The sequence below is a fragment of the Coregonus lavaretus genome (genome assembly GCF_964263955.1).
Source record: "Coregonus lavaretus genome assembly, chromosome: 3".
NCBI classification, from domain to species: Eukaryota; Metazoa; Chordata; class Actinopteri; order Salmoniformes; family Salmonidae; genus Coregonus; species Coregonus lavaretus.
Genome location: NC_139990.1, coordinates 17,307,432 through 17,334,752, shown reverse-complemented (window position 1 = coordinate 17,334,752; position 27,321 = coordinate 17,307,432). Strand labels below are relative to the sequence as shown.

At 42.8% G+C, this 27,321-nt stretch overlaps 1 protein-coding gene across 1 annotated transcript in view; it reads right to left on the bottom strand.

Moving 5' to 3' along the window:
• Positions 1-27,321, bottom strand: part of LOC311122740 (uncharacterized protein) — a gene marked incomplete at both ends in the record, with an annotated part of 67,558 nt that overhangs the window by 26,401 nt on the left and 13,836 nt on the right. The window contains 19 exons of the mRNA XM_084158097.1: positions 1,282-1,335; positions 1,500-1,553; positions 1,852-1,881; positions 2,073-2,108; positions 4,357-4,410; positions 4,534-4,587; positions 6,245-6,289; positions 6,420-6,473; positions 7,541-7,594; positions 7,701-7,754; positions 7,960-8,013; positions 9,680-9,718; positions 11,954-12,016; positions 12,141-12,185; positions 12,368-12,487; positions 12,729-12,809; positions 13,394-13,669; positions 13,903-14,026; positions 15,580-15,691. Of these exons, the coding sequence (XP_084014223.1) occupies positions 1,282-1,335; positions 1,500-1,553; positions 1,852-1,881; positions 2,073-2,108; positions 4,357-4,410; positions 4,534-4,587; positions 6,245-6,289; positions 6,420-6,473; positions 7,541-7,594; positions 7,701-7,754; positions 7,960-8,013; positions 9,680-9,718; positions 11,954-12,016; positions 12,141-12,185; positions 12,368-12,487; positions 12,729-12,809; positions 13,394-13,669; positions 13,903-14,026; positions 15,580-15,691 (1,403 nt within the window). The remainder of the gene's footprint in view (positions 1-1,281; positions 1,336-1,499; positions 1,554-1,851; positions 1,882-2,072; positions 2,109-4,356; positions 4,411-4,533; positions 4,588-6,244; positions 6,290-6,419; positions 6,474-7,540; positions 7,595-7,700; positions 7,755-7,959; positions 8,014-9,679; positions 9,719-11,953; positions 12,017-12,140; positions 12,186-12,367; positions 12,488-12,728; positions 12,810-13,393; positions 13,670-13,902; positions 14,027-15,579; positions 15,692-27,321) is intronic.

Below are 27,321 nucleotides of genomic sequence, written 5' to 3'. Positions count from 1 at the left end.
GGACTGGGAAACTAGTCAGGATCGAGGGAATGATGAACGGAGCAAAGTACAGAGAGCTCCTTGATGAAAACCTGCTCCAGAACGCTCAGGACCTCAGACTGGGGTGAAGTTTCATCTTCCAACAGGACAACGACCCTAAGCACACAGCCAAGACAATGCAGGAGTGGCTTCGGCACAAGTCTCTGAATGTCCTTGAGTGGCCCAACCAGAGCCTGGACTTGAACCCGATCGAACATCTCTGGAGAGACCTGAAAATAGCTGTGCAGTGACGCTCCCCATCCAACCTGACAGAGCTTGAGAAGATCTGCAGAGAAGAATGGGAGAAACTCTCCAAATACAGTTGTGCCAAGCTTGTAGCATCATACACAAGAAGACTCGAGGCTGTAATTGCTGCCCAAGGTGCTTCAACAAAGTACTGAGTAAAGGGTCTGAATACTTATGTAAATGTGATATTTCCGGGGGGGGGTTTTAAATAAATTTGCAAACATTTCCAAAAACCTGTTTTTGCTTTGTCATTATGATGTATTGTGTATAGATTGATGAGGGGAAAAAACGATGTAATCCATTTTAGAATAAGGTTGTAACGTAACAAAAAGTGGAAAAAGTTAAGGGGTCTGAATACTTTCCGAATGCACTGTAGGGGGTTCCACCACAACAGGAGGCAAGAGAGTAGCCAGATGTTAAGCTACTCATGAATCCATTAGATACATCCAGAGATATGTGCAAAAAAGACCACATCGACAATGGCAATACAGAAAATGACGGTGTAATGTTATCATAGGGATTTGCTTGCCTAGAATAGAATATAACTGTATAAATGTTATGGTTCATAAATCATTTGCACCATCCCTGTTTCCATGAGACAGTTGACTTCGTAAACTGTCCCTGTAGAAAACAGAGGGAGGAATCCAACAGCAGTCCAACAGCTCATCCCTGTTTCCGTGAGACAGTTGACTTCCTAAACTGTCCCTGTAGAAAACAGAGGGAGGAATCCAACAGCAGTCCAACAGCTTTGTACTGCTGTAATACAGATTACTGTGTACCGTCAACATCCAGTCACTATGACTACAGTGCTTTGATACCGAGAGAAAAAATAAACCTTTGAGTGCCATACAGAAAAGGTGAACTATGTGGTTTTGAGAGTATGGGAAGAAACCTACTGTTTGTGTCACTAGTAAACCTCTTATGACTAAAGTACCAGTGAGGTCAGATTCAGGCCTACAGTATAACTGTAACGAAAGGCATGTACTGTAAATCCTATAACAAATGTTAGACTCTTACCCTTTGGCCAAACTCTCCAGGTTCGCCAGGTAAACCAAGTTGACCGGTTGCACCCTGGGGGAAAAAGCACTTGTCATTTTTCTACTTCAGCTCTGACTGGTAAAACTACAGAGCTAGTGGGCTTTTTTGCATTTATCTGGTATCTCTACAGAGACATGTAATTTGGTCAAAGATGAAGGTGGGGTCTACATAGGAAGTAATAAATGATGGTTCCTTACAGGAGGTCCTGGGGGGCCGTCAGGTCCTGGAGGGCCACGAGGTCCTGGCGGTCCCTGGAACACAGAACAGACAGAAAGAAATAACAGAGTCAGAGTCCAGGAGACACAGTTGTCACTTAGTAACAATATACTGTACATCATAGGAACGCTATACTGTCCATGTTACTGTAGCCATTACTGTGTAGTAACTCTACCTCTGTACTTTCTAGTGTACAAATCTTCATGACCTTACTTGACACACTGTTCTATGACTACAGATGGAGACTTGGTAATAGTGTTAAAGATACAGACCCATGCAAAAAATACTGAACAGAAACATATGAAGATAAAATTACTATATCCATGTACTCACAGCCTCTCCTTTCAAGCCCTCTCTTTGAACCTGCCAAAATAAAGGTGTGGTTTAAAGCACTTTTATACAGGACTAACAAACAGCAATCTACATCAAATTTTAAATATGTGTTTTTATTATCACTCTGTGTTGTTGTATCAGGTTGGCACTTGGCATCCATTCTAGTGGAGTATACAGTACATGACATTAAAATATACTGCATATTATGTTTAGGGACTTACCATATCCCCAGGCATTCCAGCAGGGCCCATCTCTCCCTGCAAGACAGTGAAACCAGACAGGAAATAAAACACATTTGAGAAGTTGTCTCTTTAAATCATTTGTGTGATTTATGGGGTAATATTTCAGATGACACAGAGACATTAATAATTTCAATGACAAGAAAAATAGTAGTTTCCGGGATGTAGTGTTAAGTGAAGTTTAACTTTTCATACAGTGCTTGAGGTGTGTGTGTGTGGTAATTATAGACAGACAAGAGTAGAGTGTTTCAAGACAGGCAGATGAGTGGGCTGCCTTTGAGGGGGAAAACAGAGGAATGTCTGGAACACAGACAGTAACTTAACAGTTCAGTCTGACTAAGGATTTTGCAGATAACGTCTCTTTTTTCAAGGTTTACCTGCAATGATCGTGATATTATGTGGTTGTTTTACCTGCTAATTGTCACACCCTGGCTCTGGGACTCTATATGTTGAGCCAGGGTGTGTTCATTCTATGTGTTCTGTTTCTATGTTGGGTGTTCTAGGTTGTGTATTCTATGTTTGCCTGAGTGACTCCCAATCAGAGGCAACGAGTGTCAGCTGTTGGCTGGTTGTCTCTGATTGGGAGACATATTTATACTGTCTGTTTTCCCTTGGTGTTTGTGGGTTTTTGTTCCGTGTTCGGTCATTGTCACCGTGGACGTCACGAGTCGTTTCTTGTTTTGTTTAGTGTGCTTATTATCACTGACGGTAATAAAGTCAAGTATGTTTGTTCATCACGCTGCGCCTTGGTCTGTTCCTTACCTCGATCGTGACAGAAAAACCCACCATACCAAGACCAAGCAGCGTGTCCAGGAGCAGGCAGCCTGGACGTGGGAGCAGATCTTGGACGGGCAGGGGTCCTGGACCTGGGAGGAAATCCTGGCCGGGATGGATCGCCGGCCATGGAGTGAGACGGTGGAGGCGCGCCGTAGAGAGGAGCTACGGCGTGATCAGGGTCGTCGTCGGACGGTCGTGAGGCAACCCCAGAAATTTTTTAGGGGGGGGCACACGGCATGGACGACGGGGCTGACGGAGGAGAAGAGGGGGCGGATCCAGAAGGCCACCAGGCCAGGGGTTCACCGCCCTGTACGTCCTGTGCGGATGCCTCACACAGAGTGTGTGAGGGTAGGCATTCAGCCAGGACGGGTTGTGGCCGCTCTTCACTCCAGGGCTCCTATCCGTCTCCACAGCCCAGTCCGGCCTGTCCCTGCTTCACGCACCAAGCCTACGGTGTGCGTCGACAGCCCAGCCCGGCCTGTTCCTGCCAATCGCACCAAACCTACGGTGCGCGTCGCCAGCCCGGTCCGGCCTGTTCCTGCTCCACGCACTAAACCTACGGTGCGCGTCGCCAGCCCGGTCCGGCCTGTTCCTGCCACCCGCACCAAGTCTACGGTGCGCGTCGCCAGCCCGACCCGGCCTGTTCCTGCCACTCGCACCAAACCTACGGTGCACGTCGCCAGCCCGGTCCGGCCTGTTCCGGCCACCCGCCCCAAGTCTACGGTGCGCGTCGCCAGCCCGACCCGGCCTGTTCCTGCCACTCGCACCAAACCTACGGTGCGCGTCGCCAGCCCGGTCCGGCCTGTTCCTGCCACTCGCACTAAGCCAGGGGTGCGAGAAGTCAGCCTGGTAAGGCCCGTTCCTCCTCCACGCACCAAGCCAGGGGTGCGAGTCGACAGACTGGACCAGGGGCACTATGGGGGGTGTATTGGAGGGTGGTGGTCAAGGCCGGAGCCAGAACCGCCGCCGAGGAGGTATGCCGCCCAGCCCTCCCCTGTTTTGTTTAGTTGAGGCGCGGTCGCAGTCCGCACCTTTAGGGGGGGTACTGTCACACCCTGGCTCTGGGACTCTATATGTTGAGCCAGGGTGTGTTCATTCTATGTGTTCTGTTTCTATGTTGGGTGTTCTAGGTTGTGTATTCTATGTTTGCCTGAGTGACTCCCAATCAGAGGCAACGAGTGTCAGCTGTTGGCTGGTTGTCTCTGATTGGGAGCCATATTTATACTGTCTGTTTTCCCTTGGTGTTTGTGGGTTTTTGTTCCGTGTTCGGTCATTGTCACCGTGGACGTCACGAGTCGTTTCTTGTTTTGTTTAGTGTGCTTATTATCACTGACGGTAATAAAGTCAAGTATGTTTGTTCATCACGCTGCGCCTTGGTCTGTTCCTTACCTCGATCGTGACACTAATGTTGTGAGTCACTCCGTTTCATATGTTGTATTGTTCATGATCATGTGTTGTATTACAGTGTTTGATAGAGAGAAGACCGTACCTTTTCCCCTTTCACTCCAGTGGCTCCAGGTGCACCAATCAGTCCTCCCAAACCCTAGACAGTAAATCGAAACAAACAGCGTTCAGAAATGAGCAGTAGACTACCAGTGAAAGGAACGTTCTCTTCTGTAAACATCTGTATGCACCTGAAAAACATTATCAGAAAATGACAACTCACATCTTTTCCAGGAACACCAGGTTTTCCATGGAATCCGTCAATACCTTTGTCACCCTGTGAGGATCAAGGAACAGTGTTCAATGAAAATAGAAAGGGTCTTCTAGGTACATAAGAAATGAGATTCAAAAGTTGCCTGCTGTGACTAACAATAACCTTGCTACATCTTCCCATCTGTACTGCATTCTATCCAAGGCCTTGTTGTTTCAAAAGAACATCATTTTGGCAGTCAACACCAGCAGGTAGCTAGTGCTGAATATATTACACACATCTCACATGTCTGTCAGGCTTTGTGACTGTTTCCATCTGCCAACAACATGGATACCCCTGACCCCCATCTGACCGCCAGAAGCCTCTCCTAACCACCACTTCCTGTTCTGAACCACCACTTCCTGCTCTGAACCACCACTTCAGCTGTCACCTCCAGAGAAGTAAACGCTTCTCCAGACTTCTGTTCTCTCCGAAAACAGAATGACTGACTGACTGGCTGACTGATGGCTATAACATAACAGCTCAGAAACACAGAAAATACAGCCATCATCATCATCATATTTCTACAGGACCCCACTGTTAAGCTGTCAGAACCTGCTTCATGCTGTTATGTTTTTCAAACCTGCTACATGGCTTTGGGTCAGGGTTGGTGGAGGTTGGTGGAGAAGAGCCATGTGGTAAATGTATGGACAGTATTGTACAGGGAGTATTATTCTACACTTTACGTGCTGACAGAGACGTATGTCAACGACCAATGGATGCGGTACAGGTATACATGGGTTATGAGTGTGTAATGAAGTCCTTATGTAGGTGTTACCGTTTTCATCTCGGTTGGCAGTTAATTTCACACAACCCATAATAAATACAAATAAAATAATAAATAAAATAATAAAATAAATAAATAATAATAATCTTAAATAACCTTCTACTCTCGCTGTCTAAAACCCTTCTCCTTTAACCCCAGTCTATCTCTATGACACTTACCAGCACATCTAAATCCTATCATCCCACATCATCACCCAAAGCAGAGGGCAATCTGTATCTCAAAAGCCTAATAACAATCATAGTCCTCAACGACCCACTTGACATACTGTATGAAGCCAAGTAGGCCAGGAATCATATACACTACTCCATTTTGGTTGCTACTTCAGTATAATCATTATAATCATAGGCCACAATCACTCTGACTGACTGACTAGTGTGTTACGTCCTAGTCAATGGCCATCAGCAGCAGTGAAAGTCTATATTTCAGGAACCCTTAAAGTTGAGAGGAAACGGAGGCATTGACACACAGTACTGTAGGTAGCTAGCCTTGAATGAGTATTAGGATCCGCCCCCTCAAGCCCAGGACAGGAAGTGTGGCGAATGCATCAGGGAAGCAAGTTTACATCTGTCTGCACCATTACTCCCTTCTGGGATGGGGGTTTATATTCCTTCTCAGAAACGATGGACTTAACCCTTAAATAGGAAATATCTGTCAATTGTTAAACATTTAATTACCTTTATTTAAATGAGTATACCCACAGGGAATTGGTATACCCACACTTGCACATACCAGCTAGGTGTGTCTGCTATTTTTAAAGTTAACCAAACCTGCTGGAGCTTACTATTCTCAACTCTGTACATGCAGTTATATTTGATTTCTTTAACCAGTCATGCTTGTGATGACCTATGATACTTGATGATCATTTGAATCAAATATAGGACATGTAATAATACTTACCCTTAATCCTGCAGATCCTTTATCTCCTTTCAAACCTTTTTCACCCTAACGTGGTACAACACAGACATACAGTAACATCCAAAGATACTTTAAGAAAACATAGGTTTGTCTGAGACAAAAGCATTTATTTATTTAGCTTATATATGAGCTATTTTTTACTGTAACTTCTACTCACACTGACACCTTTGGGTCCAGATGAACCAGGAAGTCCTGAGTCTCCTTGAATTCCCTGTAGGAACAAAAGGACCAGACATTATATTGACGGATAACAGATGCAGAGTAAAGACCGGTAACATACAGATAATACTGATGCAATGTTATTACACAATCATTTCAAGTTGAGCAGTAATATTACATATAAGGTCATATGAGAGGCAAGACATTAAAAGGGGTAAAAGCCAATTTTGCGGTGTCTAACTTGACAAGATAACTTGGGAGGTATATGGATCCTGTAGAGGCCAATAAACACCCAGAACAGCAACAACACCTGTTAGCATTGTGACCCTCTGGGGGAACCCTGACCCCTGACCTCTGTTCTGACTGAGCCAAGAGTGGGCAAGTGAGAGCCTCCTCAGAGGCTCCCTGAGGAGCAATGGGCTTAGCTAGGAAGTAGGTAGTGAGTAAACTCACCACAATACAAACGTATCAGTATTAACATGGAATTCACAGTTACAAAAACATGCTATGTTCAGGTTTTTGTTTGATATAATTGACTAATTTCCCTGGTGTACAGTCTAAAAAACATTAACTTACAAAATCTAGTTCTGTCAACAGGGGGCACTCGTCCCTGCCAGTCTGAGCTGAGACCTTCTCTTTGTCTGGGAGTCTGAGACTGAGTGGTCACACAGCACATTGGCCAAACCTAACCACACTCTCTCCACACCCTCTTCCCCTCCCTCTCTTTCCTCTCTCTCTTCCCCCACTTTCCCTCTTGCGTTCTCTCCCCCTTCTCTCCCTCCCTCTCCAGCTGCCTCAGACAAGGGAAGTCAGCAGAAGTCAGCCAACCAAGTCACAGGAAATCAATAGCAAGCAGAGGTAATTGTCCATCAAATGTCAAATGCCCACCAAGACACAGAACACAAAGAACAAGGCTGTCTTTGATATCAGAGTAGACAAAACCGAATAAAAACTCTACTGCCTACATTCTTTAAACTCTCACTTAACCTGCCACAAATCCAAACACAAGAAAAGGGTTTGCAAAGAGCAGATTGCATGTAGTCATGAGAGTACATTGGCTATTGTATACTGTCCGAGACGTATATGGAATCTACAAGGAGAAATAGAACGATCACCCACCTTTGGTCCCAGAGGTCCAGGTAATCCCTGACCGCCTGCCAGTCCTGATTCACCCTGTCACAATAAAGCAGAAAGATCCAGAAGTTAATCAGAAATGTTTACATTATAATTACAGTAACTTATTGTAGGAGAATATTAGTTTAAGGTGGTTGTCTCTTACTCTTTCTCCTTTAGATCCATCTTTCCCAGCAAGACCTGCAGCTCCACTGCTTCCCTGGAATTGGTTTTAAAACGCAAACATCTAAAAAGTATTTCATTCCTGTCTATTGTATGTGTCCAAATATAGAGTCTACTTGCAGACAAACAGCAGAACAGATACAGTATGTCAAGCCTCACCATTTCATTAAGCACCTCTGTGACAGACATGTCATGAGAGGTACAGAACAGTGGAAAAGCAAAACTCTTTAGGATCATCTCACCTTCTCCCCTTTGGATCCTTTGTCACCGGATGTCCCCTGGCTACCAGGATCACCCTGTAGAGAGAGGAGAGGAGGTTAGAGTGGCTGGACACCGGTGATGCATAGGTGTAATGGCGTAACAACAGATGCAGACAGCGACGAGGTGCTGTGAGACAACATGGTGGGGTTCATTTCCTGAACAGGGATTAGTAGATTACTGTTAGGACAAAACAGACAGTTATTCACATAAAGAATACAGACAATGCACGTAAACAAGCAAGGGCAAACAGTTCAAACACATTCAACTTTTGAGCCATGGCGTTGGGGGCCAAACTATGGTAACAGCGGTCCGGTCCGGTTCTCGAAGACCCACAGTGTTCTCAACGCAGAGGTCAGTTCATACACACAGCCAAACTCAACCCTAACTCAACCTCACTCACACACAGCCAACCCAACCCCAACCTCAAACTCAAGGAACAATGGCTTAGAAAGTTTCTATAGCCTTTTAACATTGTAGTTTTGGTTTGTGCTCTGATGTCATTCTTTTTGCCAAGGAATCCCTCCAAATAATTGTAACTCTTAGAAGAAACAAACAAAAAAATGTATGAGTGTTTAATTACATAGTGCCACTAAGCCTTCGACAACCAGAAATACTTTACTGTGACTTTACTTCATAAACCAATGTTACCCTTTCATTACTCTCAGAGGTTGTATCACTTTGACGCACGTCACTTCTTCATCAAAAGAGAGAAACATTGCAACAAAACGTCTTCATACAACCAATGGCAGCCTATAATGAAAATACATTATACACAAAATACTTTAAATCGCTTTTGTACGATCGTCTAGTCTAGTCTGTTGAGGATGTACACAGAGTATACCAAACATTAGGAACACCTTACTAATATTGAGTTGAAATTCCACCACCACGCCATGTCACCATAACATAACTTGAAGTGCATTTCAACTAGAGATGCGAGAAGTGTGGCCTTGCTTTCCAGCCCACACTGTGGCCATCTTAAGTATCCTCCTCTGGACTAGATCTGGGTTCACATAGTATTTCAAATATTTCAAATACTTTGAGCACTTGATTGAGCCCTGCCTGGAGTGTCAGATGGTTTTGGGACTTTCCACCAGGCAAACTCATTCAAGCACAGGAAAAGCATTAAAAAGGACACAAATCTTATTTGAACCCAGATTTAGTGTGGTCTGGACTGGCTGTATGCTACATGCTTGGCCTGGTCTGGGCTGAGGGGGAAATTATATCCTATAGCTCCCAGCTGGCAATGCCACGTAGGGCCAACCCATTGTGTGTGTGTGTGTGTGTGTGTGTGTGTGTGTGTGTGTGTGTGTGTGTGTGTGTGTGTGCGTGTGTGTGTGTGTTTAACAGACCCAAAGTGTGTGTTTCTAACGGAGCGGGGGGGCATCTGTGTGGGCTTGTCCTCTGTGCTACACTTCCTCTGTGGCCAACAGTCCTGTAATTCTCACTATGACATGTAGGACCATTTTCCTACTCCTAAAGAATGTTGTGGTATTCCTAAAAAAAAAAAAATTATACAGTGCTACTTCAGGAGATGTAATTATGTCTGTGTTAGCTGTGTGTGATAGATCCAATGAGACAGACATCTTTGGTTGTAGAGGGTTAGGATATGATGATGCCCATGCGTTGTTATGTTATTATTATTATTTTTATTATTATTATGACATGTGAGGAGATTGACTGTCAAAACTATGATCTTACCTTCTCACCTCTGTCTCCCTTGACAGATATTACTTTGCCCTGCAAATAATCAATCAACATGGATCAATTATTATCGAGGCTGGAGAAAGAAAAGGCAGCGGAAAAGATAAGAGGTGCATGCAACAAAAAATAACAGAAACTTCTAAGTCTAATATCTACGGAGATTAACACATCATCTAGCAGGAAGTTTAAACATGATTTTTAAAAATCATATACTTCAAACACTACAACAACAAAAACTCAAATATGAGGTAAACAAGCTACAGTGCCTTGCAAAAGTATTCATCCCCCTTGGCGTTTTTCCCATTTTGTTGCATTAAAACCTGTAATTTAAATGGATTTTTATTTGGATTTCATGTAATGGACATACACAAAATAGTCCAAATTGGTGAAGTGAAATGAAAACATAATTTGTTTAAAAAAATTCTAACAAATAAATAATGGAAAAGTGGTGCGTGTATTCACCCCCTTTGCTATGAAGCAAAGATCTGGTGCAACCAATTACCTTCAGAAGTCACATAATTAGTTAAATAAAGTCCACCTGTGTGCAACCTAAGTGTCACATGATCTGTCACATGATCACAGTATATATACACACCTGTTCTGAAAGGCCCCAGAGTCTGCAACACCACTAAGCAAGGGGCACCACCAAGCAAGCGGCACCATGAAGACCAAGGAGCTCTCCAAACAGGTCAGGGACAAAGTTGTGGAGAAGTACAGATCAGGGTTGGGTTATAAAAAAATATCAGAAACTTTGAACATCCCACGGAGCACCATTAAATCCATTATTAAAAAATTGAAAGAATATGGCACCACAACAAACCTGCCAAGAGAGGGCCGCCCACCAAAACTCACGGACTAGGCAAGGAGGGCATGAATCAGAGAGGCAACAAAGAGACCAAAGATAACCCTGAAGGAGCTGCAAAGCTCCACAGCGGAGATTGGAGTATCTGTCCATAGGACCACTTTAAGCCGTACACTCCACAGAGCTGGGCTTTACGGAAGAGTGGCCAGAAAAAAGCAATTTCTGAAATAAAAAAATAAGTTAAAATGTGGGAGACTCCCCAAACATATGGAAGAAGGTACTCTGGTCAGATGAGACTAAAATTGAGCTTTTTGACCATCAAGGAAAACGCTATGTCTGGCGCAAACACAACACCTGTCATTACCCCGAGAATACCATACCCACAGTGAAGCATGGTGGTGGCAGCATCATGCTGTGGGGATGTTTTTCATCGGCAGGGACTGGGAAACTGGTCAGATTTGAAGGAATGATGGATGACGCTAAATACAGGGAAATTCTTGAGGGAAACCTGTTTCAGTCTTCCAGAGATTTGAGACTGGGACGGAGGTTCACCTTCCAGCAGGACAATGACCCTAAGCATACTGCTAAAGCAACACTTGAGTGGTTTAAGGGGAAACATTTAAATGTCTTGGAATGGCCTAGTCAAATCCCAGACCTCAATCCAATTGAGAATCTGTGGTATGACTTAAAGATTGCTGTACACCAGCGGAACCCATCCAACTTGAAGGAGCTGGAGCAGTTTTGCCTTGAAGGATGGGCAAAACTCCCAGTGGCTAGATGTGCCAAGCTTATAGAGACATACCCCAAGAGACATGCAGCTGTAATTGCAGCAAAAGGTGGCTCTACAAAGTATTGACTTTGGGGGGGGGGGGGTGGGGGGGGGGGGGGTGAATAGTAATGCACGCTCAAGTTTAGTTTTTTTGTCTTATTTCTTGTTTGTTTCACAATAAAACATATTTTCCATCTTCAAAGTGGTAGGCATGTTGTGTAAATCAAATGATACAAACCCCCAAAAAATCAATTTTAATTCCAGGTTGTAAGGCAACAAAATAGGAAAAATGCCAAGGAGGGTAAATACTTTCGCAAGCCACTGTATGTGCTACTATGACTGTTTACTATGTCAACTGCTTGTCTTTCAAATGTCAGGCCCATACAGATCCGCTATCTTCATATTCTGTTGTCGCAGAGAATTTTGCAGCTCAACAGGAAATGCAAATTGTAGCGTAGTCAAAGTTTAAAAAGGCTTCTAAAGTTGTTAATTTCCACTTTAAAATGTCAGACTTGATTTGCCCTAACGAAAATATTTATCAACCCCTACAAAAGTCCATTAATTATAATCCAATAACAATTCACATTTCCTGTTGCTGCAGGATTATTTTCCTGCTGTGAGAAACAGTGTCAAATTAACATAGCAGATATGTAAATGAGGCATTAGTATGTTTGACATTATCACAGTAATGTTTTCATACAGTTTCTCCTTTGGCTCCCTTGAGGCCAGTAGGTCCAGCTGGTCCCAGGGCACCAGTATCACCCTGTAAGAGTAGGCATGTGACATTATGACAGAGCACAACAACGAGCCCAGAGAAATAGATCTAGGAAATAGGAATATTGTTTGTATCACATATGAGATATGGCTTAAGATGAGCATTAGATGACCTTTACACCCTTGGGACCGGCAACGCCAGGTACACCGATCTCTCCCTGTGGGGAAGGAACATTTATTGATCCATTATTTCATCAGGTAGTCACATTGAAAATGAGACCTCTTTTGCATATGAGTAAAACATTAAATAAACAGATCTTTGGAAACCGTCAAACACATTTCCATTGTAAGGCATAGAGGAGCTATGGCCTATGATTGAATTTTGACCTATGCATCTTACCCTCTCTCCAGCGGGACAGGAGCAGTTGACCGCCTGGGGTCCTCTCTGCTGCTCCACCCCTGCAGGGGTGGGGGTGGGGATCTCTATGGGAGGGGCCTCCGTCACCACCTTCTTGGGGCACTGGAATTTAAAAGTGTTACCGTGGAAAGGTGAGCCAGGTAAGTTGACAGGACAGAGAAAAGGAGAAAAGGGAAAGATGTCTCTCAGGAGAGGGGCCCAGGCCCACCACAGTGACAGATGATTGGCTGATTCACTGGGGTGGCTCACCACTGTAAGGTGAGTATGAGAACCATGGCAGACATGCTCCTGGAGTGGCCTACCACAGAGACAGGTGCCCTGTCTGTCTGACTGTCTGACTCACCGGCCCAGTGGGCAGATCACAGCAGGTCTCCAGCTCAGCGTGTTTGGAGTCACAGTAGATCATCATCCTCTGAAGGTCAAACTGCAGGGACAGAAAGTCACAAAGTAAGCAAAATGTACACTACAGTACAGTAAATGAACACAGAATCACAAGATGGACACTAGTCTAGAAATACAATATAAACAGTTCTTCCTTAAAGATGCACTATGCAGAAATCTCGACGCCATTTCCTGGTTGCTAAAAATCTAATAGTTCGCCTAATTTCAGTTTATGTGACAAAACAAGCAAGTACAGTGTAGAGAATCATTGTACCATCTAAATCGCTGTGAAATATATTTTCCATAACCAGAAATATTGTATTTTCAGCTGTTTGAAGCTGGTGTACAAAACCGAAAGTAAAAGATGCAAAAACAAATTTAAGATTGGGAAGCAAAGAAATAGGGCACATAGAACAGATCTACTACTTCTTAAACTTGCTTTCAATGAGAATGACATATCTATATCACACCTTTCTATGTGAATTTGGTTGGGTTGCCCAAAAAGTTACAAATTGTAGCTTTAATCCATCATGTTGTTCCACCACATGCTGTAGCATACTTCCAATACCCTGACCTTCCCACTGCTCTTAACCTCAACCCTGATATTTGTAACACCCAGCTACTCACATCAATTGGCACGCTGTCGTACAGCCTCTTCCCGATCACAGTCTTCCCGTGGATGTCGATATCCTCCCTGTCCCCGATGGGCAGGGTCTGGATGAGTTTACAGTCCAGGTAGAGAGACACAGCCTTGGCCTCAACGCTCAGGGCGATCTTGTGCCAGTTCCTGTCGAACAGGTTGTCCACCTCCTCGTTCTTGAACACAGCTCTCACTGCGTCTTTGGTCAGCCCCACTGCGTTGTATTCCACTGCCTTGTTCTCACCGTCCAGACGGATAGACACCTGGGTAGGCGCGACGGTGGAAGGATCAAGTGAATAAAGTTGAATATGTTAATAATGAAAGGATTCTCATATGCATGTGATAGGCAAATATAAAATGTTCTATGATATTCAATGTCATAAATGATCAGGAAAATAATAGTCATGCATCTCTGTCTGTGTGCCAGCCCTGCAATTGGCAATCAAATGGACTCAGCATGGGGTCTGTTGACACACACACCACTATGATAACCCACCTGTGGAATTCCATACTTGTCAAAGATCTGCCAGAGGTACCAGTCCTCCCGTCTCGAGGTCTTCCTGAACTTGAAAGTCGTCACAAAGGCATATTCATCTGGCAGACCTTGAGGGAACACGTCTCTGGAACAAATCAACAGCACAGAGGGTTGCCAATCAATCACCTCATCCACACTACATGCATGCATTATCACTGGATTATTGACATAGCTCACTGTAGTATATCTACTGCTGTAGGCCTACAGATCATTCTTACTATATCTGTTTGGTATATAAAGTATATGTATAGATTTAGATACAGTGTTATTTGGGTTGTTAATTAGATTAGTTCTGACATTCTTGATTTCTTGTTTCTAGTTTTGGATTATTCATTATTTGTGAACTTGTTTGACATTTTACTGCACTGTTAGGAGCTAGTAATACAAGCATTTCGCTGCACCCGCTATAACATCTGCTAAACTGTGTACGCGACCAATAAACTTTGATTTGATCAATCAGCTTGCAACTGAGCTTTTCATCACTAACTGTTGTTGTTCGTTTAGCTTTTCAACTACCATAAAAAATTATAACATTATAATTAATGAGGAAGAAAAATACTTAGACTAAAGAGAAAAATACATTGACTTCAATTGAATAACATGTAAGAACTGGCACAAAATTGTAGCGCTATTACGCATTCTGGTAATTCAAGGCTTGTATAGACCAATGGTTTATATATACATTAGATAACTGATAGGGGGCGCTGTGTTGAAGCCACCGTGCCTCCATCTTGCCTCCACTGTTATAAAAAATATTTTGGAAGCTATAGAAATACATTAATGTGTACATTTGTTTATATACATTTATTATATTACAGACACCTTAATACATATTTTTTTTATATATTATGTGAGCTAAACATAAAATATATATATATATATATATATATACATACACTTTATAAAAAACAGTTTCCTTAAAGTATAATTTTTAGAGATTACTAATGTTACTGTCCCCACTACAACAACGTACTTAAATACATTACCGTGACTAAACGGTTAGGTGGAATTTGACTGCCGTCATGTCTAGTGACCGCCTGTGTGGCAGTAATACGGTCACCGTAACAGCCCTAGCTGTACTCCCTCTAGCCAGAACCAGGGTTTAGATTCATCATCGGTATAGACGGGTTGGCTGACAACGTCATGAAAATGATGTGCGCATCGATGGGGCAGAAGGCATTGTGGTGTTATGATTCTGAATGGTCAGATCTCTAGCAACAATGACAAGAAGCTGTTATGTGGGGAATCATAGGAGGCTCGTTGTATCTTGTTATTGATACCTGTTTTGAGGTGTTTTGACTAATGTCATGTCTGTGCTAATATGGCAAAAATTCACTAGCTAGCTAACCAACAACTGTAACAATGTATTTGAGAGACAACAAGTGCTCATTGTACAAATGTGATTATGTTTTCAATAAATATTTGGATATTAAATATAGTTTACATGTTGTCAACAATCTAAGGCAATTCCCAGTCTGTTTTGCCCCATAGTTGCGCACACGTCGGTTTTGTTGCTAAACAACCAACCAGTCTATGCACACGGCCAAATATTACACCTGTGCCATGACTGCCATTGCCTTGTGGCCTGCGCGATATTGCATGATATTTGTCACAGCAAATACAGAATAGTTCACTCACTCTGTCTGTTGTACAATAGGCATGGTCCCAAGTCGAACATAGAAGCTCTGGCCCTCATCAATCCTTGATCCCAGTATGTTTCCCACTTTGAAGTATTCCATCAGGTCGAACCCTGCAACAGACGGGACAGAAAATAGCCTAGAGTTATAGCTGAGTAAATCAAATAATTGAAATGGTTTGTGGAACTTTTTTCTGATCACCATTAGAGGGAGCACAGATCATCAAGGCCAGAGCAACGCACTGAAAACCACGAAAAATACCTATAGGTTGAAAATGACTGACAGAGAGATACCAATTACCCAAGTAAATAGGATGATATTTATACTGTTTCTCACTATATACAGTTGAAGTCGGAAGTTTACATACACCTTATCCAAATACATTTAAACTCAGTTTCACAATTCCTGACATTTAATCCTAGTAAAAAAAAAGCCCTGTCTTAGGTCAGTTAGGATCACCACCTTATTTTAAGAAAGTGAAATGTCAGAATAATAGTAGAGAATGATTTATTTCAGCTTTTATTTCTTTCATCACATTCCCAGTGGGTCAGAAGTTTACATACACTCAATTAGTATTTGGTAGCATTGCCTTTAAATTGTTTAACTTGGGTCAAACATTTCGGGTAGCCTTCCTCAAGCTTCCCACAATAAGTTGGGTGAATTTTGGCCCATTCCCCATTCTATAGGATTGAGGTCAGGGCTTTGTGATGGCCACTCCAATACCTTGACTTTGTTGTCCTTAAGCCATTTTGCCACAACTTTGGAAGTATGCTTGGGGTCATTGTCCATTTGGAAGACCCATTTGCGACCAAGCTTTAACTTCCTGACTGATGTCTTGAGATGTTGCTTCAATATATCCACATAATTTGAAACAATTTCCAAATGCCTGAAGGTACCACATTCATCTGTACAAACAATAGTATGCAAGTATAAACACCATGGGACCACGCAGCCGTCATACCGCTTAGCAAGGAAGAAGCCACTGCTCCAAAACCACCATAAAAAAGCCAGACTACGGTTTGCAACTGCACATGGGGACAAAGATCGTACTTTTTGGAGAAATGTCCTCTGGTCTGATGAAACAAAAATATAACTGTTTGGCCATAATGACCATCGTTCTGTTTGGAGGAAAAAGGGGGCTGCTTGCAAGCCGAAGAACACCATCCCAACCGTGAAGCATGGGGTGGCAGCATCATGCTGTGGGGGTGCTTTGCTGCAGGAGGGACTGGTGCACTTCACAAAATAGATGGCATCATGAGGAAGGAAAATTATGTGGATATATTGAAGCAACATCTCAAGACATCAGTCAGGAAGTTAAAGCTTGGTCGCAAATGGATCTTACAAATGGACAATGACCCCAAGCATACTTCCAAAGTTGTGGCAAAATGGCTTAAGTACAACAAAGTCAAGGTATTGGAGTGGCCATCACAAAGCCCTGACCTCAATCCTATAGAAAATATGTGGGCAGAACTGAAAAAGCGTGTGTGAGCAAGGAGGCCTACAAACCTGACTCAGTTACACCAGCTCTGTCAGGAGGAATGGGCCAAAATTCACCCAACTTATTGTGGGAAGCTTGTGGAAGGCTACCCGAAACGTTTGACCCAAGTTAAACAATTTAAAGGCAATGCTACCAAATACTAATTGAGTGTATGTAAACTTCTGACCCACTGGGAATGTGATGAAAGAAATAAAAGCTGAAAGAAATAATTATCTCTACTATTATTCTGACATTTCACATTCTTAAAATAAAGTGGTGATCCTAAATGACCTAAGACAGGGAATTTTTACTAGGATGAAATGTCAGGAATTGTGAAAAACTGAGTTTAAATGTATTTGGCTAAGGTGTATGTAAACTTCTGACTTCAACTGTATATCCGTCTTTTTGCCTCTGCCTTGCTCATTGATACTTCAACATCAACATCCCCACTACTAAGTGCTTGTTTAGCCTGTTCATCTACCGCCTCCACCCACTGCAATGCCGACAGTATGGCCATCAGCTCCGCCATATATACAGCCAGATGATCTGTAATACGTTTCCTGACTTCCACCCCACATTCCTGCACTACAAATGCTGAAATGTCCACAAAATCCTGATACACAGTTTCCAGATGTCTCTTAAAGAAATCAGCTGGATCAACACCCTCCCTATCTTTCTGTAGTCTCTCCAATACTTCTAGATCAACTACTGGAGACCTTGAAATACATCTACAGGTACACCTCCAATTGACACAAATGATGTCAATTAGCCTATCAGAAGCTTCTAAAGCCATGACATCATTTTATGGAATTTTCCAAGCTGTTTAAAGGCACAGTCAACTTAGTGTATGTAAACTTCTGACCCACTGGAATTGTGATACAGTGAATTATAAGTGAAATAATCTGTCTGTAAACAATTGTTGGAAAAATTACTTGTGTCATGCACATAGTAGATGTCCTAACCGACTTGCCAAAACTATAGTTTGTTAACAAGAAATGTGTGGAGTGGTTGAAAAACAAGTTTTAATGACTCCAACCTAAGTGTATGTAAACTTCCGACTTCAACTGTATATATTTCCTTATTATCTAGTCAGATTGATACAATTCTATTTGGGGAGAGAGAGAGAGAGAGAGAGAGAGAGAGAGAGAGAGAGAGAGAGAGAGAGAGAGAGAGAGAGAGAGACAGAGAGAGAGAGACAGAGAGAGAGAGACAGAGAGAGAGAGACAGAGAGAGAGAGACAGAGAGAGAGAGACAGAGAGAGAGAGACAGAGAGAGAGAGAGAGAGAGAGAGAGAGAGAGAGAGACAGAGACAGAGAGAGACAGAGAGAGAGAGAGAGAGAGAGAGAGAGAGAGAGAGAGAGAGAGAGAGAGAGAGAGAGAGAGACAGAGAGACAGAGACAGAGACAGAGAGAGAGAGAGAGAGAGAGAGAGAGAGAGAGAGATCCCAAGGTATTGTATAGCTGTGATATTAGTGATTCTGGATATAGCAAATAGGCATTTGTCATCCCAGCATAAAACAACCAATGATCACTCAAAATACCAAACAATTCTCACACCCTAAAGTGGTGTAGAACTATGCATATTTGAGGTGTCCACCCTATGTCCTCACTTGAGAAAAGAAAAGTTACAGACAGAAGGAAATCCCCTGTGTAGTTTGTGGTTACCCACTAATTGACCGCCAGAGTAGCTATTAAACTTGTTTGAATGAAAAATTCCCAGACTGGTGTAGGCATAGGGTGTCCTACCATTCAGTGATCCTATTGAACAAGTGGCAAGATTGACAGGTGATATAACCATTCAGAGCCAGAGGAACCCTATTAGTCACTCAGTAATCATCATGCCTAACTCATTTACATCTGTGTTGAGAGATAGACTTTGGTCGTCTGGTCTGACCCAACATGTTGATAAATACTGAAGAGAGTCAGCAGAGAACCATAGAAGCATAGACTGGTGGCCATGATGTCCCCACTGTGTGTAATTATGAACCGACGATCACGGCAGCTTAGCCAACGCTCAGATGTTGCCATCTGCCCGGATCAAAAGAATATATTTCCTTTTCCCAGTCACTGCACTCATTTGGCGTTCCCCACAGAGCCAGGTCGCCCCATTGGCTGTCTGTTCTCTGGCAGTTCAGAATAACTTTTTGGAGGATGATGATTATACAGCATCCTCTGCCAATCCAAATTACAGGTCTGTGCTACAGCCCTGGCTCGTCCCTAAAGCATGGGACTCAGCGAGCGCATGGAGCACGGAGAGTTTTTGCATAGTGCAGCACAGTGACAGAAGAGAAAACAGAGTTACAAAATAACTCACAGCTGGATTATGGATAGTTGGGTACCTCCTTCGACCACGACCCACCCAGATTACATCTGATCTCAAAGTCTCTGATAAAGCACCAACAGGCTAGTTACCCCAGTGTTTACCCTACCATCATTTTCTAGGCGGGGTGGGGCAGGGTAGTTAACCTCACAGACCAGTAGACCTGTCTGTCTGTCTGAGTAGTTGTCACTTCCTTGCTGTGAGATGAAGTAGATGGATGCAGCAGGTCAGAGGAATGTTTATCATCTCAGACAGTTGATGCGTTATGGGGCCTCTTCGACAGTTATCCAACAGCATGCAATGACAGGGCTAAGTGGCCCCTGTATGTTTTAGGGTTATTTTTTACTCTGTTGCTAATGGTGTATCTGCAGCCTGTGTGTTTCAAGGCTTCAGCAGCACTCTCACATTAACACCTTCATGATGAAACTTAACTGCCCCTTGAACAATGTTAAGTATCGCATATTGACATTCACAAGGCATATTTCTTCTGAATTATGGACATATGGGAAATGTAATTCAACTCTAACTGAGAAAATGTGTACTGTAGCCTGATTAAAACTCTCTTCAGAGTGATTCTCTGTGGCATGAATAGCAGTCTGCAGTCTGGACTGAAACTTATGAATGAACACAGCACAGCAGGTTATTCAAGCTTACTGTACTACCAGATACTGTTGGAAGTTTACATACACTTAGGTTGGAGTCATTAAAACTCGTTTTTCAACAACTCCACAACATTCTTGTTAACAAACTATAGCTTTGGCAAGTCGGTTAGGACATCTACTTTGTGCATGACACAAGTAATTTTTCCAACAATTGTTTACAGACAGATTATTTCACTTATAATTCACTGTATCACAATTCCAGTGGGTCAGAAGTTTACATACACTAAGTTGACTGTACCTTTAAACAGCTTAGAAAATTCCAAAAAATGATGTCATGGCTTTAGAAACTTCTGATAGGCTAATTGACATAATTTGAGTCAATTAGAGGTGTACCTGTGGATGTATTTCAAGGCCTACCTTCAAACTCAGTGCCTCTTTGCTTGACATCATGGGGAAATCAAAAGAAATCAGCCAAGACCTCAGAAAAAAATTGTAGACCTCCACAAGTCTGGTTCATCCTTGGGAGCAATTTCCAAACGCCTGAAGGTACCACGTTCATCTGTACAAACAATAGTATGCAAGTATAAACACCATGGGACCACGCAGCCGTCATACCGCTCAGGAAGGAGACGCGTTCTGTCTCCTAGAGATGAACGTACTTTGGTGCGAAAAGTGCAAATCAATCCCAGAACAACAGCAAAGGACCTTGTGAAGATGCTGGAGGAAACAGGTACAAAAGTATCTATCTCCACAGTAAAACGAGTCCTATATCGACATAACCTGAAAGGCCGCTTAGCAAGGAAGAAGCCACTGCTCCAAAACCACCATAAAAAAGCCAGACTACGGTTTGCAACTGCACATGGGGACGAAGATCGTACTTTTTGGAGAAATGTCCTCTGGTCTGATGAAACAAAAATAGAACTGTTTGGCCATAATGACCATCGTTATGTTTGGAGGAAAAAGGGGATGGCTTGCAAGCCGAAGATCACCATCCCAACCGTGAAGCACGGGGGTGGCAGCATCATGCTGTGGAGGTCCTTTGCTGCAGGAGGGACTAGTGCACTTCACAAAATAGATGGCATCATGAGGAAGGAAAATTATGTGGATATATTGAAGCAACATCTCAAGACATCAGTGAGGAAGTTAAAGCTTGGTCGCAAATGGGTCTTCCAAATGGACAATGACCCCAAGCATACTTCCAAAGTTGTGGCAAAATGGCTTAAGGACAACAAAGTCAAGCTATTGGAGTGGGCATCACAAAGCCCTGATCTCAATCCTATAGAACATTTGTGGGCAGAACTGAAAAAGTGTGTGCGAGCAAGGAGGCCTACAAACCTGACTCAGTTACACCAGCTCTGTCAGGAGGAATGGGCCAAAATTCACCCAACTTATTGTGGGAAGCTTGTGGAAGACTACCCGAAACATTTGACCCAAGTTAAACAATTTAAAGGCAATGCTACCAAATACTAATTGAGTGTATGTAAACGTCTGACCCACTGGGAATGTGATTAAAGAAATAGAAGCTGAAATAAATAATTCTCTCTACTATTATTCTGACATTTCACATTCTTAAAATAAAGTGATGATCCTAACTGACCTAAGACAGGGAATTTTTACTAGAATTAAATGTCAGGAATTGTGAAAAACTGAGTTTAAATGTATTTGGCTAAGGTGTATGTAAACTTCCGACTTCAACTGTACACAGTTGCTGTAAGAAAAATGTATAGTAGACACAAATATAATTCAACCCACTTTTCTCTTGAATTATGCTAGACTGGCTGTGTATTTATAGGCATTGGCATTGGTACTCAGATCAGATAGATAACTGGAAACATTAGTAAACACCCTGCCCCTGGCCCTGCTGGCATTCCCATAGCGACGTGTTTGTTTTTTAAAAGGGTGTGTTTTTTTCAAACCACTTTAATATGCTGGGTGACTAACCCTGGAAACCTCAGTCCTTTCACACACACTCATACTCGCACACACAACTGTTCCATTGGAACACCATGACATAACTGCATACAGAAGCTAATTTTAGGCCTCTTCTTTAAACAAGTGGAGTTTAAACCCAATCCAGCACATAACGTTCCGAGAACCATATGTTTCTTAGAACTTGGTGAGAGCATGGTTGCCCTATGGATATTTTGCATACAACTTTCCCACAACTTTCTGGGAATGGTGCAGGACAGTTGCTTGGCTTTGGAACATTCTCAGCACATTTAAGGAACTTGACAAAAAAACTTTATTTTTTTGGTATTTCATTATTTAACAGAATGTTTCCTAAAAGTTCAAACATGGTTACATTCATTCCAATTTTGGTAATGTTCTAGAAACGTTCTCAAACTGGTTTGACATTGGGAATGTTCTCAAATAGTTGAGAGAATGTTAAGAAACAATGTTCTTCTGTGGGAATTTTCAGAACTTCAGCATAGCGTTTCCTATAGGTTTCCTCATGGTTCTATTTAAAGTGCAGAGTTAAAGATAAAGATTATATATATATATATACAGTGCATTCGAACCCCTTGACTTTTTCCACATTTTGTTATGTTACAGCCTCATTCTAAAATTGATTACATTGTTACTTTTCCTCATCAATCTACACCCAATACCCCATAATGACAAAGCAAAAACAGGTTTTTGTCATTTTTTTCAAAAAATAAATAAAGTAAATCACATTTACATAAGTATTCAGACCGTTTACTTAGTACTTTGTTGAAGCACCTTTGGTAGTGATTACAGCCTCGGGTCTTCTTGGGTATGACGCTACAAGCTTGGCACACCTGTATTTGGGGAGTTTCTCCCATTCTTCTCTGCAGATCCTCTCAAGCTCTGTCAGGTTGGATGGGGAGCGTTGCTGCACAGCTATTTTCAGGTCTCTCCAGAAATGTTAGCTCGGGTTCAAGTCCAGGTTCTGGCTGGGCCACTCAAGGACATTCAGAGAGTTGTCCTGAAACCACTCCTGCGTTTTCTTGGCTGTGTGCTTAGGGTCATTGTCCTGTTGGAAGGTGAACCTTCACCCCAGTCTGAGGTCCTGAGTGCTCTGGAGCAGGTTTTCATTAAGGATCTCTCTGTACTTTGCTCCGTTCATTTTTGCCTCAATCCTGACTAGTCTCCCAGTCCCTACCGCTGAAGAACATCCCCACAGCATGATTCTGCCACCACCATGCTTCACCGTAAGGATGGTGCCTGGTTTCCTCCAGACGTGACGCTTGGCATTCAGGCAGAAGAGTTCAATCTTGGTTTCATCAGACCAGAGAATCTTGTTTCTCATGGTCTGAGAGTCTTTAGATGCCTTTTGGCAAACTTTAAGCGGGCTGTCATGTGCCTTTTACTGAGGAGTGGCTTCCCTCTGGCCACTCTACCATAAAGGCCTGATTGGTGGAGTGCTGCAGAGATGGTTGTCCTTCTGGAAAGTTCTTCCATCTCCACAGAGGAACTCTAGAGCTCTGTCAGAGTGACCATCAGGTTATTGGTCACCTCCTTGACCAAGACCCTTCTCCCCCGGTTGCTCAGTTTGGCCGGGCGGCCAGCTCTAGGAAGAGTCTTGGGGGTTCCAAACTTCTTCCATTTAAGAATGATGGAGGCCACTATGTTCTTGGGGACCTTCAATGCTGCAGAAATGTTTTGGTACCCTTCCCCAGATCTGTGCCTCGACACAATCCTGTCTCGGAGCTGTAAGGACAATTCCTTCGACCTCATGGCTTGGTTTTTGCTCTGACATGCACTGTCAACTGTGGGACCTTATATAGACAGGTGTGTGCCTTTCCAAATCATGTCCAATCAATTGAATTTACCACAGGTGGACTCCAATCAAGTTGTAGAAACATCTTAAGGATGATCAATGGAAACAGGATGCACCTGAGCTCAATTTCGAGTCTCATAGCGAAAAGTCTGAATACTTATGTAAATAAGATATTTCTGTTATTACTTTTAATACATTTGCAAAAATATCTAAAAACTTGTTTTCCCTTTGTCATTATGGGGTATTATGTGTACAATGCTGAGGATTTTTATTTATTTAATCCATTTTAGAATAAGGCTGTAACAAAACAAAATGTGGACAAAGTCAAGGTGTCTGAATACTTTGCGAAGGCACTGTAGGTACGTAGGGGTAAAGTGGCTAGGCCACAGGATAGATAATAAACAGTAACAGTAGTGAATGTGGTAAGTGTGAAAGTGTGTGTGTCTGTGTGTGTGTGTGTGTGTGTGTGTGTGTGTGTGTGTGTGTGTGTGTGTGTGTGTGTGTGTGTGTGTGCGTACTTGAGTGTGTATATTAACCCATATCTGCCAATCAATCAAGCACACACTGAGATCTGCCTGCACAATTCAGCTGTATGTAATATATATTAAATAATATATATATATATATATATATATATATATACCATTTAGCAGACGCTTTTATCCAAAGTGACTTAAAGTCATGTGTGCATACATTTACTGTTGTTGTGAATGTGAAGCATCTTCAAACAACTTTGGCTACGTAGTTCTAGTGATTTATCCTGATTTATTCTCTTTATATTGCAGTTTATAGTAAAGGCCCGGCCACATAATTAGCACTGGTGTTGTCTACTAGAGGATGTGATGTATTATGTCTAGTCAGTGGGAACCACCGGAGGAACTGTTGTTTTAAACACCAGAAACAAACACCAGCTCTGCCAGAAGGCCTCATTTTCTCAGACAGGTTTACAACCAACATTGTTAAACCTCTGTTCACCCCCAGATAGGGTTTTCCTGAACTTGGATGATTAGCTGTTTCAATGTTCAGCAGTGCTTAATTTGAGCCAGATCCTGCCGGAAAAGGATCCGGCACCTCTCAGATCTGACTTTGTTTGTTCCGGCACCTATTTACCCAGATCCGGTACCTCTCCCGGCATGATTTATTAATTGTTTCACTGTTCGCACTGTAAACATTCTACTAAAAGCGATGAGCGTTAAATTAAGTTGCCTCATTATTTTTCCCGACCCCCAGAAAGACCATCATATAAAAGCGCGGTCATCCTTCTGTGTAATCATCCTATCCTGCCACACTGATTCTAGACCTGCTCTCTTATTTGTACATAGAGGTCATGGGGAGGGCCAGTGGGGTAAGTAACTGATCTTGACACAGGTCTTGGTAGTGCTGGTGAGCTAGTGAAGAGGTCCCTATGTAATCACGTCACGTAGCCTAGGCTAGTCGTCTCCCTACTGAATTTGAAACGTAGGAAAGCGCCCCAAAAAATGTATAAGAAAAGGTAATTGAGTTTGACGACATGTTGATAACAAAAAGACGGGAGCTGGGGGGGGGCATTGCATCCACCGACGAGGTGCTCGGAGCAGGCAATTTGCAGTTCAAGAACAAGCAAACGTATAACACCTGGCTTGTCATGTAGAATTCAAAGCTGGTCTGTACAACATGCAAAAAGGTAGGGAGCTTGGGTCTAGAAACGACTGGAAGGATTAAACCAGCAAGCAAAAGAGAGGGTGGAATGTACAGTAACATCCTCTACCTCTGACATGAAAAAAACTAAGAGCCCTTAGGAAAAAGCCAGAGTCTTCAGAACAGCCTTAGAAGGAGAGTAAATGTCACAGCCACAGGCCCGTTCATGGCCATGAGGAGGAAATTGACTGTCAGGAGATAAATGGACTTGACATGGGGAGAGTCATTGTGGGAGGTTTTGAAACTAAGGTAGGAAAATTGTTTTCCTATACAAACTTGTTCTGTACTGTGAAGTTAATCGGAATATGTGCTTCATATTATCACATAGGCAGGAGGTCTATATATTATTATATGTGTGTTCTGCTGCAGCCTACATTGATTTATTTTATTTGAAGTTATATTCCGAAATTATGATATTTGTTCTACTGCTACATTTATGTCTTGAAAATTATTTGAAATTCGGGTCTTGTAAGCCCCACAGCTGAGTATGTGTGCATATGCATATAGCTGGTGTTCTGCAGTAACGTCTGAAATTGTTGCTGTACACAGAAAATTAGGCTATAAGAAATGTGGACTTGTGTAAGCCCCGCAGCTACACTCAAGTATGTGGGCATACTTTGTTGACGTCTAAAATGCTTTGAATTAATCAGCACCTTTGAGAGTGCTGTCCATTTCACCACAATAGATAGTAGGCTACTTAGCTGTTTACTCTGTCTGCTGCGATGCTACGTTGTGTTTGTCACTTTTTTTCTCAGTGTTCCAGTACCTCAGAGTCGTCGTCCCCCTTTTGAGTGAAAATGTTTACGTTTTGGCAGTTGACACTAAATCCGTCATAATACCAACAATGTACAGTGCAATCGGAAAGAATTCATACCCCTTGACTTTTTCCACATTTTGTTATGTTACAGGCTTATTCTAAAATGTATTAAATAAATACAAATCCTGAATCTACACACAATACCACATAATGACAATGCGAAAACAGATTTATAGAGATTTTTGCAAATTCTTAATTTAAAAAACTGAGCGATCGGGGGAGAAGGGCCTTGGTCAGGGAGGTGACCAAGAACCTGATGGTCAATCTGACAGAGCTCCAGAGTACCTCTGTGTAGACGGGAGAACCTTCCAGAAGGACTACCATCTATGCAGCACTCCACCAATAAGGCCTTTATGGTAGAGTGGCCAGACGGAACCCACTCCTCAGTAAAAAGGCACATGGACAGCTCGCTTGGAGTTTGCCAAAAGGCACCTAAAGACTCTCAGACCATGAGAAACAAGATTCTCTGGTCTGATGAAACCAAGATTTAACTCTTTGGCCTGAATGCCAAGCATCACATCTGGAGGAAACCTGGCACCATCCCTACAGTGAAGCATGGTGGTGGCAGAATCATGCTGTGGGGACGTTTTTCAGCGGCAGGGACTGGGAGACTAGTCAGGATCAAGGGAAAGATAAATGGAGCAAAGTACAGAGAGATTCTTGATGAAAACCTGCTCCAGAGCTCTCAGGACCTCAGACGGGTGAAGGTTCACCTTCCAACAGGGAAATGACCCTAAGCACACAGCCAAAACAACGCAGGAGTGGCTTCAGAACAAGTCTCTGAATGCCCTTGAGTGGCCCAGGAGAGACCTGAAAATAGCCGTGCAGCGACGCTCCCCATCCAACCTGACAGAGCTTGACAAGATCTGCAGGGAAAAATATGAGAAACTCCCCAAATACAGGTGTGCCAAGATTGTAGTGTCATACCCAAGAAGACTTGAGGCTGTAATCACTGCCAAAGGTGCTTCATTAAGGCACTGAGTAAAGAGCTGAGGCAGCGCTCCTAGTGGTCGGGGACTTTAATGCAGGGAAATGTACATGTTCTACCTAATTTCTACCAGCATGTTAAATGTGCAACCAGAGGAAAAAAACTCTAGGCCACCTTTACT